Here is a 16,467-nt window from a genome sequence, read left to right on the forward strand (position 1 = left end):
GTTTTTGTGGTTTACACCTTTGAATATAAAGCACCTGTTGTTTTTGTGAGGTGGTATTAAATGAATAAAACCGGACATATCATGGGATGTTACACAAACCTTGCAAACACATTATTACTGTCAGTAGATTTAGGAGAAGTCAAACTTTGATAAACTCTCACGCTCGGCGTTGTGTTTTTATGGATGTCCAGATCTGATCTACAGGCCAGTCTTTTGTCCTTGGCTCTGTCACTCCGTGCACACTCTGGCAGAGTGCGCATTACGCAACCACAGCTGACCGTTTTCGTGCAACTGAACTAGGATGTGATGCGCTTAAATCCAGCCTGCGGGATCTCTCCTTCTCACAGTCACAGCTGAGAGAGAGAGCAGAATGATTTAATGAAGGAAGAGGGGGATTATATGATATACGCAGGTCAACATCTGCCTCAGAAGGATCCAAACACGAGCAGAAAATAAAAATCACAGCTCTGCTCATTCTTTGGCGCTTCAGTTCCTGCTATTTTTGTTCTGTTAGATTCTCGTCTGCAGGGGGCGTGCTGGTGGAGCTGTCTGCTTTTGAATGGGGGTGTGCTCTGTTCCCATCAGCACTGGTGAGCAGCAGCTGAGCGCTTCCCATCATTTCTCTGTAAAACCTGCCGGAGAAAAACTCGTTTAGCTGCAGCTGATACCCGAGCAATCATGTTCTGCAGACGGGCATGGCAGAGAGTCGGGCCGCTGGCACGGAGGTCTTTCAAGCCGACACACAGATACGGTGAGTCAGGACATTTAATGGGACTTTCCAGGAATTATTACTGTGGCGTTAATTAGAGTAATTAAGTAGAGTTTATAGAGGAGTTTGTGCTCGTTTATTTTCTGCCAGTTCAGTTTATTATTTTTTTTAATGATTTTGTGGGTTGAGAAAGGGAAAAGTAAAAGTCCCATAAAGAGACGCACTTGAGGGCTTTCCAGTCGAGCTGCAGCAGTCTGATAAAGAAGGCGTGTGCTCTGGGAACACAGAGAAGTGTACCACTTAAAATATCACATATTTTAACTTTGTTACAAAAAAATAATAACTTATAAATAATGCAATGTTTGAACAGAAATAACAATTAAAGGCGATTCTTTGTGATGCATCTCAGGAGTGTAGACGATAAAATCATGTCCTAAATGCAGTTTATCTGGATAACAACGTTTATAACCTATTAGTGAACAAAACATCTGTTTTTCAGAATAATTATTTTTCAAATCTGAATCTGGAGTGCGTGCAATGACGGAGATTTCAGACTGGCTCTGTTTTCACGCATGCCTGCCTGCCTGGCCCGGATCATCCTTTAGTTTGGGATCAGAGCTTTGTGGAATTCAGCCCGAGGCAAAGCTGCTGCTTCTGCTTTAATTTCCTGCTGAGAAATCTGTGGCAAAATGCTGCAAGCCAGACTACATTTGGCCACGATAGAAGGTTTTTGTGTTTTTGAAGTTACAAGCAGGCAAAAAAACAGAAGATGTGACGTGAAAGAAAGGAGGTGGATACTGCTACTGCTTTCTAACTACACACCAGCTCGACACACTGCATCCTAAGTATGCAGCAGGTCCCTTCCTGTTTGACCATCATGTCCTCAGACATGTCTGTCTTGTCTGCTGTTCCCTGACATGCGTGTCTATGTTTACAGGCTTGAACCCAGCAGCCAGGATTAAGTGATTACCTGTATAAATAACCTGTATAAGTAACCTGTCCCTGCACTGTGCTGCTGTGTCATTGGTATTAGAGCAGGAGGGAGGACAAACCTCAGCTCTGTTTTGGGTTTGTAATTCAGCGGTGCAGCAGTGAAACTTTGCACAGTGCTCTTAAATATAAAGTCAAAAACAGAGACAGCGAGTCGGCTTCGATAAAAGGTTGATGGGACGTTAAATAAAGCTGCAGTTTAGCGCAAAGAGTGGGAAGAGGAGGGAAATGGTTCTGTCCAAAGATAAAAAATAATCTAAAAGCACCTCTAAAGCTCACTGAAGCCATTTTTACAGCTCACGCAGGAACTCCAGACGATGCTGGAAACAGATTTCTCACATGTAGCATATAAATGGAAAAGGTCTGTATGATGGTCAGACATACTATCAATGCTAGAAAAACCCTGGTTTAGTCAGACAGTTTAACAGGACATCACACAGACTTTGTATTATATGCATATATCCTGTTGGGTCTTTTATGTGTTTTCTCACTGTTTACTTTCACTCAAAACTACCATCATAGGTTTAAGCTCTGAAAGCTCATTGGTTAAGTTTAGGCACTGAAGGAAAAGCATGTTTGGTTAGGTTCAGGCAGGACAGCTAAACAATTACATAAATTCAGTTTAAAGCTTTTTGAAGCCATTGAGAGGCTGTAGATAGATTTAAGCCTTAGTGCTTTCTGGGTTCATGGTGTCATTTCAGCTACTTTAAAAGGAATACATTATGCTTTTATTTTTTACCTCTAGTGCTCTACGAGAGTAGCTTTGCTTGATCCACAATTCAAAACAATCCCTCCTTCCAGAGCTGTGTGCCTGATGTTAGGGATGTCTGCTTTCACTGACATCATCCAGAGCCAACTGTAGAAAATATTTTGAAGCAGGCTGAAGCTTTAACTTTTGGTTCACAGGGATTGTTTTCAAACTTTTGTAAATAGTAATATGCACATCCACCGTTCTAACAGTTAATATATGACAGAAAATATGCAAATGCATAGTGGATCTCATTTAAGATTTCAAAATGTACCTACGCCATTTGGCACAGTTCTTCTGAACCTGTGAGAACAAAGTGACGTTTATAAGACAAGCCCTTTTCTTGTATTATTGAGCTGAGGTTGAGTCTCGCAGGCTCTGTTTTCAGTCTTTCTGATTAAACCAGTTTCAACCTTGTGAAAAGCAGTGGCTGCTGAGGTATGTGCTGGATGACAAAGAACAATCGATAAAGTTTAAATGTCAGTCAGTGGAAAAGTCAAAAGTGACAGGATGGGTTAGGATTTGCATGAACACACACAAACAAAGAGGGGCGAGATGTGCTGCACCCTGTGTTCTGTGACTGCACAGTCTCACAGAGTGTGTGAGAGTGAGAGGTCCAGATAGGAAGAGATTAGACTGAGGCAGTGTGATTTTATTTATGCCACCCTGCTTGCACCACCGGCACCACCTTTAAACACCAGCTGATCTTTTTGCAGCTGCACTCGTCACCAACACCACAGCGGCAGTCCTGATATGTGCTAAAGGACTATTCCATATGAATTTGAACCCATTGGTTTATGTTGTTTGTTTTGATGCAAATCTGAGATCATCATTCAGGAAGTCTTAGTGTTTGTGTAGTGTGTGTGTGTGTGTGTGCGTATCGGGGGTTTAATTTAAGCAAAGATTCAGTGTTTGGCTTGGCTGCTGCTAAATCTTTCCATCTCCTCTGCTACAAATGACCGGGCTGTATTGTGTAACTGGATTAAGGGATGGAGACATGTTGACGCTGTTAGAATGCACTGTTCTTCGTGCCCGTCGTGCTTCTGATGGAGCGACAGTTTTCTGAACAAAATAAACTCACAAAGTATCAGAGCTGTAGTGGTTTCTATCCATGACTCTCCAGTATTAGTACTGATTCTTATTTTAAATGCACTTACGTGTTTATATGAATAAATGTCTTTATTACAAGCTCACCGGATAACTGTACCCGTGTGTGTCTCTCCACAGCTCCGGTGCGACACATGGCCTTCGGTGTTCCCGGAGGCTCCACCAACATGACGTACTTTGTTTTGTGTGGCGGCGGCCTCACTGCGGCAGTTGTTTATGTGAGTATCAGATCAGGTTATAGGCGATGGTTTCTAAGTCCACCTTTTCACCATGTGTGTACTGTTTTGACTGCTGTAAGTAGGTGTTACACATGGATTTTTCAGGTGAGGAACCTGAACTTGTGCTACAGCGTGAGGAAAAGAAAATCTTTGCGATCATTTGTATTAATATCTGTTATTTGTGTTGTTTTCCTTTATATGAGCCGTGATCAGCTGCCCTGCGGTGCTGCTGCTCTGAGGTTTACTGCTCTTTCTTGATTTAGACAATGTAATTCAGTAATAAGCAGGTGTTATACACTGATTTGGCACTTTTTACTCCAGATGCCCTTCCTGATGCCACCACAAAGGGATTCATGTCTAAATTGAACACTGATGACTGCTAACATTGATCTAACCCAGTTTTTTTGTGACTTTTTGTCACATATTTCATTTAGTTAACAATAAGCAAATCCATGTTAAATTTCACATAAATAGAGGTGCATGTCATCAGTGCAGTAGCATCATTAAATTAATTTATTTCCCCTTCAAAGAAAATCATTTTCACCTGGTTGTTCATGTCCGATCAGAGGTGCCCATCCCAGAGAATGAGAACCTATAAGAACCACTGCCTGCTCTGCACCAGGCCTTCCTCATCACTGCAAAATGAGGTTAACCTGCACAAAACCACCATCAGTACTACAGATCCACTGTAGTTAACATGAATTACAACATTACAAGTAACCTTTAAATTTAAGATCAAATAACACTTGCTGACCAATCCTTACCTTTGTTTGTTTCACACAGTTTGTTTCTATTCTTGGCTCTGTGTGATGTCACTGGGAGAGGATATCCCTAATATGGTCATCTCTGGCACACAAGTCACCTGCTGCTTAAACACGTGGTTTACAGGAGACAGAATAATTAAATATTACTGCTGCACACATTCTCAATGAGAATAAATTTACTAAGTCACAAAGTTTAGCTAAATGTGCAGCAGTTATATTCAGTTATTTCGTTAAAGACTTGTCATGTGTTCAGATGCGCAAAGATTTTGAACTAGTTGTTTATGTGAAGAAAGTTTTCCAAAAGGGAGGGGGTGATGGGGTTAAGACAGAGGATGAACTGAGAGGTTCAAGGTCCAATACAAGATGACTGAGGATTATTTTGAAGTGTTAGTCATGCAAAGCTAGTGCAAGAATAGAAACACAGAGCTGGAAATGAAAGTAACTCATCCCCTTTTATACTTTTCAATAAATCCGTGTTTTTCAGTGTTATACAGGAGTGTAAAAAAGGTCTGCTCTCTCTTTTTACATCTTCATAGAACTTTAATACTCATTCAAAACCAGAACAATAAGCTGCTGTATTGGATAGATGCAGTTACCTGGTAGTTTTACAGGCTTCTGTCCTTGCTGGTGCAAACTGGGAGCAATGTAGTCTGAAGCCAGCCTGGTCTGCAGACGTTACCACAGCTCAGACGCTGGACGGGACAAAAGAGGCTCTTTGTGCTTTTTGACAATCTCTCCCTTTTTGCAGCCATTGTTCGGTCAGATTTGTACCCCATTCACCGTCAGACTCTTGGCAAAGCAAACAAGTGTGTCTGACTGTGTTAGTCCATGTTGGACAAAATGTCAGCTTGAGGTTGGATTTTGAGTCGCGCCGTTATCATTAGCTGTGTGCTGGAATGTAATGAGTACATGTCTGCTGTGTTTCTTTCAGGCATACAAGACGGTCAACGATGATACCGAGCGTTACGAGGAAAGACTCGCCAACATGGGCTCCATGGCGAAGGGTCAGCTACTTTCTCATACACACACACTCAAAAACAAACACCGTCACCCACAACTCAGCTTTGTGAACATGACATTGTGCAAGCCGTACACGCTGCACAGACAAGACACAGATTTCAACTTATGTTATCGCAGCTAAAGCAAGCGAAGGTCTGATATGCAACTTAAAACACTAATTTCTTGTAAATTAAAGGATTTTAAAACCTTTTATTTAACCAGTATGTGAAACTCAAGGATAGGCAGCACCAACCTAGCTTGTTTTTGATAGTAGAAAAACTGGAGATCCTACAGGAAACTGACACAGTCACAGTGAGAGAGTGCAAACTCCCCACAGAGCTCCCGTGTGTGGGTTCAAACACAGCGATGAGTGAAGAGCCCCGAAACACCATCGATGACTGTGAAAGGACCGGTTTTATGATGTGACAGCCGCAGCAGTAATTCGTACTAGCTGTTTGACCACAGAAGTCTGATGTTGGAGTCTGTAACTGTTTAATCGAAGACAGAGAAAGCAGAAAAGAAGAAGTGAATCTATTTCAGGGCTGATTCCAGCTTCACCAGCTGCACGGTAGACTGATCACTCTGAATGGCTTCATCGTGCCTGTCTGTTTTGATTTCTGTCTGCGCAAGTTTTGTCTACTCAGCCCGGAGAGGCCATGGCGCTGTGCCCAGAGCTGTCAACTGTGCTGTAATGCTGATAAGCAGCAGCTGTCAGTGGGTTAGTTGTGATCATGCAGCATGGAAGTGTTGTTTTCACTCCGAAATAAGAAGTCAAAGTGCTGCTGCTTACATCGATGGAGAGGAAACCACCTCTGGTCTTTAAGGAGCTGAATGCACACATTAACCTGACGTGCTTTGCATCTATAACAGCTTCAGCTCTTCTGGGAAAGCTTTCCATAACATTTAGTGTGTTTAGGGGAGTTTTGACCATTCTTCCAGAAGTGCATTTGTGAGGTCAGACACCAATGATGGATGAGAAGGCCGACATCGGTGCATTCATCTCAAAGGTGTTCTGTCGGGTTGAGGTCAGGACTCTGTGCAGGCCAGTGAAGTTCTTCCATACCAAACTCATCCATGTCTTTATGGACCTTGCCTTGTGCTGAAGCATTAAGTTCCTTTTGCTAGAGCTAAGGGGCCGAGCCCAGTTCCTGAAAACGAGCCGTGCACCATAAACCCCCCTACACCAAACCTTACACTTGGCACAATGCAGTCAGACGAGTCCGACAGTTGGCAACCCGCTCTGTGATTTTTCTTGGCCTCACTTCATTGCTGAGTTTGTCATTCCAAATCACTTCCACTTTCTTAAAATACCGCCAACAGCTGACTGTGAAATGTCACGACTGGACTATCACGGTACCACAGTGAAACTCACTGATCTCCTGAGAGTTTCACAAATGTTTGCAGAAGCAGTCTGCATGCCTAGGTGTTTGATCTTATACACCTGTGGCCATGGAAGTGATTGGAACACCTGAGCTCAGCGAGTAAATACGTTTGGCAAAATAGTATAAGTTCCTTGACACCAACTGGACAGAAAAGAACAGTATAGACTAAAAGATTGACGTACCTTCCGGGTTTGAAAGGTGCAAGTTAAACCTGCATTCTTTCTAATGGCCAGTAGGGGGTGAATTGTGTTGCTGTAAAAACCAGTACAGTAAACATAAATCCGAAAAAACAAACCTACCATTCACGTGATGTATAACCTCCGAAAAAGCTTTCCTGCTATTTAACCACATTATGTTTAAACTAGTTAAAAATCCTGTGGTGCTCTTTTAAATTCTTCATCACATATTTAGTGGTGACTCGAACAAAATTCCATCTTGGATACAAATTTTGGTGACCATTAAGCTATGTATGGGTGACCATGGGCGACACGTGAATGAAACACACACGGAGACTGTAACATCACACGCACGTCAGGATGAAGGCTGCAAAAATCTAAATAACTGTGATTTCTAAAATATTACACGCACACACATACGTGGTAAAATCATTATTGTACGATTGGTCGCTGTTAGAGGAAAATAGGAAAATAAATCAGTGTATGATGTAAGGCCAGTCTACCTTATGAGTGACAACTCAGTACTCTATGCATGTGCTCTGTTTCCCAGTTAATGATACTGGTTTCAGAAATCTAAAATGGCAACAGCCCAAAATGTCCATAATATTAGCTCAGATTCGGAGCCTGAGACGTTAAACTTTATCTCTGAAGTGCTGACTGAAGTCGTACTGAGCATTGATTCTGACTTTTTCACTCCACAATCGTCAATAAGCAGTTATAGGAGTGGTAATAATATATTTCTGTCATGTTTACAGTTTTAACAGCAGCTATGTCACCTTTTAGTCCTCAAAGACCTAAAGTCTTGACCTTTAAGCCTTCTTTATCTGCTGCTGGAAGTCTCATATCAAATAGCTTTTAATGCACAGATGAGCAACATACTCTGGAAAGATTAAACCTACAGTAATAAAAGTGCACAGTTGCTTTCACCTTTAATCTCCAGAGGTTAAAACTTTATTCAGGCACAGATAAAACAAGCATCACATAGCTAACATGTACTAGAGAGAAATCTTTCACGTGTTTCTCTTTCTGGCCTCTTACGCTGCAGCTTCTTCAGCAAAGGCAGCACCAGAGGCAGCTCCACCTGCAGTTGAGCCTGCACCAGTGGAGGAGGAAGCCCCTGCTGCTGAGGTCATTGCTGAGTCGGCCACTGCTGCTGCTGCAGAACCTGTAGGAGAGACAGCTGCTGAACCTGTTGTGGAAGCTGCATCTGAAGAAGCAGAAGCTGCCGCCGTCTCTGAGGCGGTCGTTCCAGAGGCAGCAGCTGAGACGGCAGCTGAGACGGCAGCTGAGTCAGCAGAGACGGAGGACGCCGCTCCACCTGTGGAGGCAGAGGTGTTTGCTGAAGCGGCTCTGGAGGCCCCAGCAGAGGAACCAGTGGCAGAAAACGCTGGTACGGCAGCAGTAGATCCCACTCCACCTGCTGAAGCCGAGGTCGCCCCTGCTGCAGAGGTGGCTGCTTAAACCTGTGATGGCTCGATAGTTCACCCAGTTGGATGTGCTCTGTCCCTCCTCCCTGCCCCAGAAAAACGGACTCATTAACCCCATTTTTTTGATACTGAGGGGAAAAAAATGCAGTTTCAGTCGTTCTTGAAAAATCTGTTGGGGGTTCATCAGTCCAGTTTTCAGCTGCCCTCCTTCCCTTAGCTCTCCTAATGCTTCACATCCAGAAACATCTGGAATTAGTCTGTGTGATTAGACCCACTGTGGAAAATTATGTCTGTATAGAAAATCTATCACAAAAAGGAAGAAATCCAAATTATAATTTGGATACTGTGCAGTACACGGGGTAAATATAATGGACAGAACTAAGTTGGTAATTAATGCTTTCTGAAAAATCTGATTTTAAGTGCTCTTAAAACAGGACAGCCCTGTTTCTTGTTCTTTTCCAGCAGGTTTAGATGGTATTTTATGTGTTCAGCCATGTTTTCTTTCAACCTCTGAACTCACTGTGAAGAGTTACCTGAACCACTTAGCTCTTTGTTAGCAGACTGCAGTGCTGGTCTTGTGTTCTCAAACTATAAAACAGTTTTTGCACAGAGAGCGACGTGGTTAAAACTTCATTTCCTACTTTTTCTCAGTCTTCTTTTTTTAATCTCGTGCAGTTAGATGCTTTCTCATATTCATTATTACCACATATCCATCTTATTCTTCTACAGCTACATCGGCCTGCACTCACTTTATTTGCCTGGCACACATTTCTATTTCATTGCCAGTTCGTTCCCTAAAAATTCAAAGTTCTCTTTTTGTTACTGCTGTCTCTTTCCTCTTTTACTCTGAACCTTTAGTCTTTCAGGAAACACTACAGAAAATGCATTCAGCCTTATGTCCGTGAATTGAAAATGGTCTTTGGTACAGCTGTAATAAAGATTTTCTTTAGTCCTCAGATGTTTTTGCTTGTTGCTCCACACCATTAATATTGTATTTGGAGTAGAAACACCTACTTCCTGCAGAAACGCTCCTTATCCTGAAGAATCCCTGTGCTGTGTTCATGCTCCTGTCAGGCTTCAGCTCGAATGCCATCAAACTAATAAGTTTTTCCAGCCTTCATAATTGATTTCACAGTTTCTCCCACTCACAGAATAAAGAGCAGAAAGAAACATCTGTTTGAAAAGTGCTGAAAAATAAACTTGAATGCAAAAATAACCACATGGTTACAAGTGCACAGAGGGGATATGACTAATACTCGATTAAACGCTTGATTGTTTGAAAAAGAAATTCATCTGGAGAACAATATAAGAATGTGAATAAGGAATTAGTCAGTGTCTACAATACCAGAAAAGAGTATATTGCATTAAACCTGGGATTTGTAGTCTCCTGTAGAGTGTCTGAACCTGTGGTGACTGTAAAACATCCAATAATAGTTCCTGGTCAAGGTAAGTGGAATTAATAGAAGATGTAATAAATTATGTTTTATATTCATAAAAATTAGTGAGAAGGGTTTAAATTCCATTTAAAGGTCTTAAATAAGCACAACACAAGTTTAGAATAAACTCTAGTCACACTTGTGATGTAGTGCAAAACTAAAGTAGATATTAAAATGTTGGCATTGAAGTAAATCTGTTGATTTTTAACAGCTTGAAGGTTTTTCATCAAAACCTGTTTCTCAGCCATTACCTCATGTCTTTTTCCCTCCATCAGAGTCTGCACCAGAGCTGCTCACAGATGTTAAGCTCTTGACCGGCTCAACAGCTGAAATTGCTGCTGCTTCTGTTGGTGAGAAGAATCCGATGGAGACTGTCCAACAAACTGAAGGTGAAGGAAAGGGACACAAGGTGCTCGAAACAGAAGCTTTGGAAGAAGCCTCAGAGGCAGTGGCCAAGGAAGCATCTGAAGAGGGAGCAGTTGTAGAAGGTGAGGAGGAGGTGAAGTCTGGAGAAGGTGAGAAAAGTGCAGAAGATGCTCAGACTCCAGCTGCTGAAGAAGTGATAGCGGAGGTGACATCTGCTCTGGCTGCAGCTGTGGACAAGGAGGCAGCGGCTGGATCTCATCCTGAGGAAACAACATCTCCAATGCCCACTGTGGACGAGGCAGAGGCTGAAGTTCAACCTGCTCCTGAGGAGGCCATCGCTGCTGAAGATGCTGCTGAAGATGAGGCTGTCTCCTCTGAAGATGCTGCTCCTCCCGAGGAGGCCACAGTCACCGGTGAAGGTGCCCCACTGGATGAGATTTCATCAGCTGACCAGGCAGCAGCTGAAACATCTGCAGAGGAGACAGCTGAAGCTGCTGTCAGCACAACTCAGCTGGCAGCAGCCTCCGTTGGAGCGGACCTAGAGGTTCTTTCAGTTGCAGAAACAGAGCCTACATCAGGATCTCCTGTGCATGAGGAGAAACCCTGCCACTCCTGCCACTCTGCTCCCTCAGCAGGAGAGGAGGTGGCGCCACCTGCTGCTGTAGGAGAGGAGCTGATCGCCGATGGAGCTGTGGATACTTCACAAGAAGCCAAGGACGCAGCCTCAGCACAAAGTAAGAATAAAAACTCCTCCACTCAAACACTGTTTCAGCTGAAATGTTCCAACCTGGTCTGAGAAGCAAGGGATCAACAGTGTAGCGAAACTGTGAAGTGAGAATTATTTACCACTTCACATAAAGTTAAAACACCTATAAATTCAAAGTACACATTTAAAGTGTTGCTGCAGAGGTAACAAAAGCTCAAAGTGGCTGGTGTAAACGTGAAGGGGACTGAAAGGTGAGTGAAATAAAAGTGCCATTAATAATAGATGCATTTTAATTTTAGGAAGCACAACATTTTAGTTAGATATTTTTCGTTATTTATGTCAAATACCTGGGAGTCTGTAATCAATCCTGTTATTTGAATCTATTTTTGATCAATTAATTTACTTCTTAAGAATGCTGACAGGACTTGATAGAGCTGATCAGCTCACAGCTCATGTTGCTGTTATTGCTTCTGAGCTTCTCCAATTATAAGTGAAAGCTGCAGATGTTGCACCTTTTACTTTACTAGCAAAAGGTTAATAAAGAGCAAAGGATTTAGTTATTAAAAATATTTTACAGTGACTGTGAGGGAATAAGCTGGCTATACACGAGGAACAAATTGTAGTTTTGAAACAAATAGGTTTTAGTTTTACCTCAAAATGCAAAAATCAGACAAAAACTAAAATCCTAGGTTTAGTTTAGTTCTTCTCTAACAAAACTGAACAAACAAAAGACAAAGAGGAACTTCGAGTGCAGGATCTGTTGCTTTTAGCCTACTTTATCTTGTCAGGCAGCTTCTATTTTTGTGATTTCTCGGTTAAGCAGGTCTGCCAGCAGTCAGTCCTGGGCATGCACACAGTGAATCAGTTAATTCATGATTTAACAAGAGGGGACAATTACTTTGTCAGGTGTCAGGTTGGTTTGGATACTATCTTCCCTTAATAAATGTAAAAATATAAAATCTGTATTTCATTGGGTTATCTTTGTCTGATGATCTGAAACAAAAAAAAATCAAACAAAAAACAAACAAAAAAACTAAGAAATCAAAAAGAGGACAAATACTGTTTCTCAGCACTGTAAATATTGGCTGATCACACGGCACAATAATTGCAAAGACACAAAAACAGCAGTGATGATATATGAAATAAACGGTGATCATTTATATTTGTATGTTTATGTAATATGTACATAAAAATAAGGATAAGTCGGTATGTTGCAAATGTTGGTGCACGGCATGACCAGCTTCATAGTGGCGTGACTTGAAGTGCAGCCACAGTGACACAGGGGAGGAATTCAGTAGACTTACAGCTCTGTCTGGTGATATTTCTGTAGCACTTCCCTATCAGGTTGAACAAACAAGTTTTATCTCTTAGTATAAAAAAGCTCTAGAACTTAGTTTGTAATGTGTATTAATATATGTTCTCAGGTTTTGTGTGCACTTTACTGCTGTTTAAGGATCGGGAACAGGAATTGTGACTATATGAAGGGTAAAATATTGGGAAGTGAAACCCAAAACATCACATAAAAGAAAACAATTATCAAATTGTTAAAATAAAACGGCCAAAAGGAAAGAACACTGAGACAAACACCAAACAAGATGGCATAAAAAAGGAAACACAAGAGATCAGAGGAGCTCATGCAGAAACAAAGAGAGGGGGAAACTATGAGGATGCTAGAAACACGAGAACCAAAGCAGAGCTACAAGGAATGAAGAAAAATCAAAACAGGAATCCAAAAATTCAACAAACACAAAAATCAAATCTCAAAGAAAAAAAAGAAACCAACAACACAATCATTGGACAAATGCAGGGAGTTATATTACATTTAGATAAAGCTAAGATAGAGATAAAAAGAATCACCACAGGAAGGCAAAACCTCGGGTTCTCAGAGGTGAACAAGACCAAAGTTATGGCCATCAAAGCTGACCGAACCTTCCCAGATCACCAAATACAACACATTATCAGTAAATAAATAAAGTAGTAGGTCACTCATGAGCTCCCTAACAGCCTCCTTGCCACTCATTCATGAAAACTTTGTGAACTCCCCCAACGCTAAATTTATCCCTGTTCAAGTTTGCCCTCGAAAACAAGCAAGCAAAGACAGCAGTAAAGCCTTTCCTGTATTTGGCTCTGACCAGATGTATTTCTGCCTGTATCCACAGAGACAAAGGAGTCCAACTGGACTGTAAAACGCTGCTCAGTCATGTAATTTTACAGTTAAGAAGGTAAAGCAGCACAGCTGTACACGGACCTAAAGAGAGTTAAATGGACAAATATGCACATATTTTAGCAGCTCACACTGTAACAGCTCCAGTGGGTCTCATAAACATTCACAGACACTTTTCTCTGCTTCAAATGTTAGAAGATGTAGTTCGAGCTGCACAGCTGTGAATTCAATATTTGCACTGCAAAATCCTACAGTCATGTACACTGAGTGAATGCGTTTCTGTCTCCTTTAAATCGAAGCTGTGCTTGTTTTCTTGCAGCCATGGAGGCGACGGTGGTGGTGATAGCCCAGTCGTGACGGGACAGACAGTGTGCCTTCCACAACACTCGCCTATCTGTCAACCAAGCCAGAGCGACCGGCGGAAAACAAAAAACATGAATAGAGGTAGTCACAGGTGTAACTGACTCGAACGTCCTTTCTGAAATGTTATCAGAGTTGTCTTCTGTATTAGTGCTTGTGAGGTGATTCCTATCATGTCCTCTAGGTGCCACTGTTGCAAAACCTTTCATGATCAGCTGAGGCTTCTTTAAATCTTTCAGCAGGCAGTGGAAGTGGGTTACTGTAATACTGTGTTTTATTTTAGTACTGTGATAGACCACTTTTATAGATAATAAGCTTGCCAATGTGGACAAGACTTTTTAATGGGAGTGTCACCTCAGTGTGATTTACCTGCTCATATCAGCTCACATACATGTAATAACTTTATTTCAGAACCAGAGTTACAAAGTTCTTCAAAATATTTACAAAAAACAATCTTAAAACAGTAGAACGTTTATAAAATGAGAACTGCACAAATAGATGTATAAAGGTGAGGAAAAGCATCAGGTTTAATAACAGATAACAAAATCCAAAAGAGGCAAATCACAGACAATGAAGTGAAGAGCAGGGGCATCTTCAGAATTTTTTTTCATAGGAGTGGCCATATGGGGGCCACTAAAAATATTGGGAATTTCCAGTTTTATTATGCTGTTGTCAAATATTGGTTACTTAAAAAGAAGAGAAGAGAAGAGAAGAGAAGAGAAGGGCAGGACTATTTATACACCCGGGGCTAACCGGTTTTGTGTTACTCTAACGAAATGGTACTAAAACAGGAGAATGAGACACAGGTGAAAGTAATCAGGATATTCAGACAGATGAGTAAAACCCAAAACAAACTATCAAAATAAAATAAAAAAACAATCCACAAAACAGGAAGAAACACTGAGGGAAGTAAGCATGTGAGAAATCCATCTATCCATCCATTTGAGTGTGAGTTATCTTGCCTGTTGTTACAGGCTGTTCAGTTCTTTTACAACACAGTGAGAGCTTGGTCCGTATTGCCAATAATAAGTTGGATTTAGTCCTGATCGCAGTTTGACAGCCAGTGCTGTCCTCTGTCGGGGATTATATTCCTAATTTCTATGGACAGGATTTCTGTGTGTAGGCAAGCACGGGAAAGTCTCCGGTTTTGTGGCTGATCGATCTCAAGTGCTTTGAGTGCTCAAGCAGAGTAGAAAAGTGCTATATAAGAATCAGTCTATTTACCATCTAATATCTGTTTTTTATGGATGTGGTTCTGTTGGCTTCATCAGGTGACCACCTCCATCTCGCACTGGGGTGGTTCGCAGCTGAGTTTGAAGCAATGAGAATGAAAATGATCTCCTCTGAGCCTGGGTGGAGTGCTCACTCTGGGTGAGAGATGAGTTGCTGTGCTAAGTGAAAGAGTCTAAGTATCTCGGGGTCTTGTTCACAAGTGAAACGAACAGGAGACTGACAAACAGATCAGTGTTCCATCCGCAGTGCGGACACTGTACCGGTCTGTTGTGGTGAAGAAAGAGCTGAGCATGAAAATAAAGCTGTCCATTTACCAGTTACCAACCTTACCTATGGTCACAAGCTCAAGGTAGTGGATACAATAATGTCATCTCAAATACAAGTAATGGAAATTCCTCTAACTTAGAAATCGGGTGAGGAGCTCAGTTATTTATGAGTGGCTTAGACTGGAGCCGCTACCCCTCAGCATTGAAAGGAGCCAGCTGAAGTGATTCAAGCATCTGACTACGATACTTCCTGGGTGCCCTCTGGGTGAGGGCAGACCCAGCACACGCTGGAGAGATTATATCGCTCAGCTGGCTTGGACACATCTTGCTATCGCCATAAATAAGGTGGAGGAGGTGCCTGTGTAGAGGGAGGTCTGGGCTTCTCTGTGTAAGCTGCTCCCCCACAATCCAAACCCAGATAAGTGGCAGAAGATGGATGGATGGATGGATGGATGGCTGGCTGGCAGACAATCTTTTTCTCATAATACAAAGGCAGGTACTTACATGACTGTCTTATTATCCATATATATTAGAATTTTCTAGGTTTTAGTCTTCCTCTACAACTACAATAAAAAAAATAAGTGGGGTTTTATTTACTCAAAGGAAAAAAGAATTTTGTTTGTCAAATGGCAGAAAAATATTGTTGTTGTTTATATTTTAGCTTCTGCAACAAAAGTTTGCTTTGAGTGGTTTAAATATTAAGTATGTGAACGTCAGTGCTTCCAGTTATGTAAGAGTGACACAAAAGCTTTATTTTACATACAGAAATAAACATGTTATTGATGCACTTTTCCTTCTTTTCTGATACCACTAGCACCTAAAATAGTTTAGAAAAAAGTGTTGAAAGGTTAAACACACAAACACAGACACATATACACACATACGGAGGTGAAAAATACCTGATGCCAGAAAATATCCCGTAAACACACTTCCACATCCATACCAACACCTGTCTATACTTACACAAATCTCCATTTATGTGCAGACTGGGTAAGAGAATAAGAGAAAATGATTGTAGATATACAGATTGAAACTTTGTTTAATATATTTGCATATTAAACAGTAACTTTAAAGCTTGTAATTAGCAAATTGCTCTGCAAATGACTTCTCTGTTGTCTGATAATGTGCTCAAATTTTAAATAAAGTGATGTAATAACACATGAGATCATATGTTTTTGAGCATTTGTCTGTTCTTTTTGATCTTTTTGGATTAACTTGCTCAAAGGCAAACAGAAGAAAGATAAATTATGTGTCCCCTTTGCTCAAGTTTGTGGTGCAGAACAAGTTGATGTGTTGTCAACTTTAGGAGTGCCAAAATCTACAGTCTACTTTATTCTTAAAAAAGGAGGATTATTGTTATTGCTGAGCACTGGCCAGTTCAGCAATAACAAAAGGCCATGAAGACCACAGAAGACA

At 41.4% G+C, this 16,467-nt stretch overlaps 1 protein-coding gene across 1 annotated transcript; it reads left to right on the plus strand.

Annotated features, from left to right (window-relative positions):
• The first annotated feature begins 251 nt into the window (after nt 1–251).
• On the plus strand, nt 252–16,214 carry mgarpb (mitochondria localized glutamic acid rich protein b). Its single transcript, XM_013273034.3, has 6 exons — nt 252–751; nt 3,675–3,772; nt 5,468–5,540; nt 8,139–8,483; nt 10,232–11,056; nt 13,512–16,214. Exons 1-6 carry the CDS (start codon nt 679–681, stop codon nt 13,547–13,549), a joined length of 1,452 nt encoding a protein of 483 aa, XP_013128488.1. The 5' UTR covers nt 252–678; the 3' UTR covers nt 13,550–16,214.
• Nucleotides 16,215–16,467: the final 253 nt, after the last annotated feature.

This window comes from Oreochromis niloticus, linkage group LG6 (genome assembly GCF_001858045.2).
Source record: "Oreochromis niloticus isolate F11D_XX linkage group LG6, O_niloticus_UMD_NMBU, whole genome shotgun sequence".
Classification (NCBI taxonomy): domain Eukaryota; kingdom Metazoa; phylum Chordata; class Actinopteri; order Cichliformes; family Cichlidae; genus Oreochromis; species Oreochromis niloticus.

Bases quoted from the DNA above. Each gene is read 5' to 3' on its own strand.
- mgarpb (XM_013273034.3), top strand. From the start codon at position 679: ATGTTCTGCAGACGGGCATGGCAGAGAGTCGGGCCGCTGGCACGGAGG. The intron at 3,773-5,467 runs GTGAGTATCAGA...TGTTTCTTTCAG, and splicing joins TCACTGCGGCAGTTGTTTAT to GCATACAAGACGGTCAACGA. The intron at 8,484-10,231 runs GTACGGCAGCAG...TCCCTCCATCAG, and splicing joins ACCAGTGGCAGAAAACGCTG to AGTCTGCACCAGAGCTGCTC.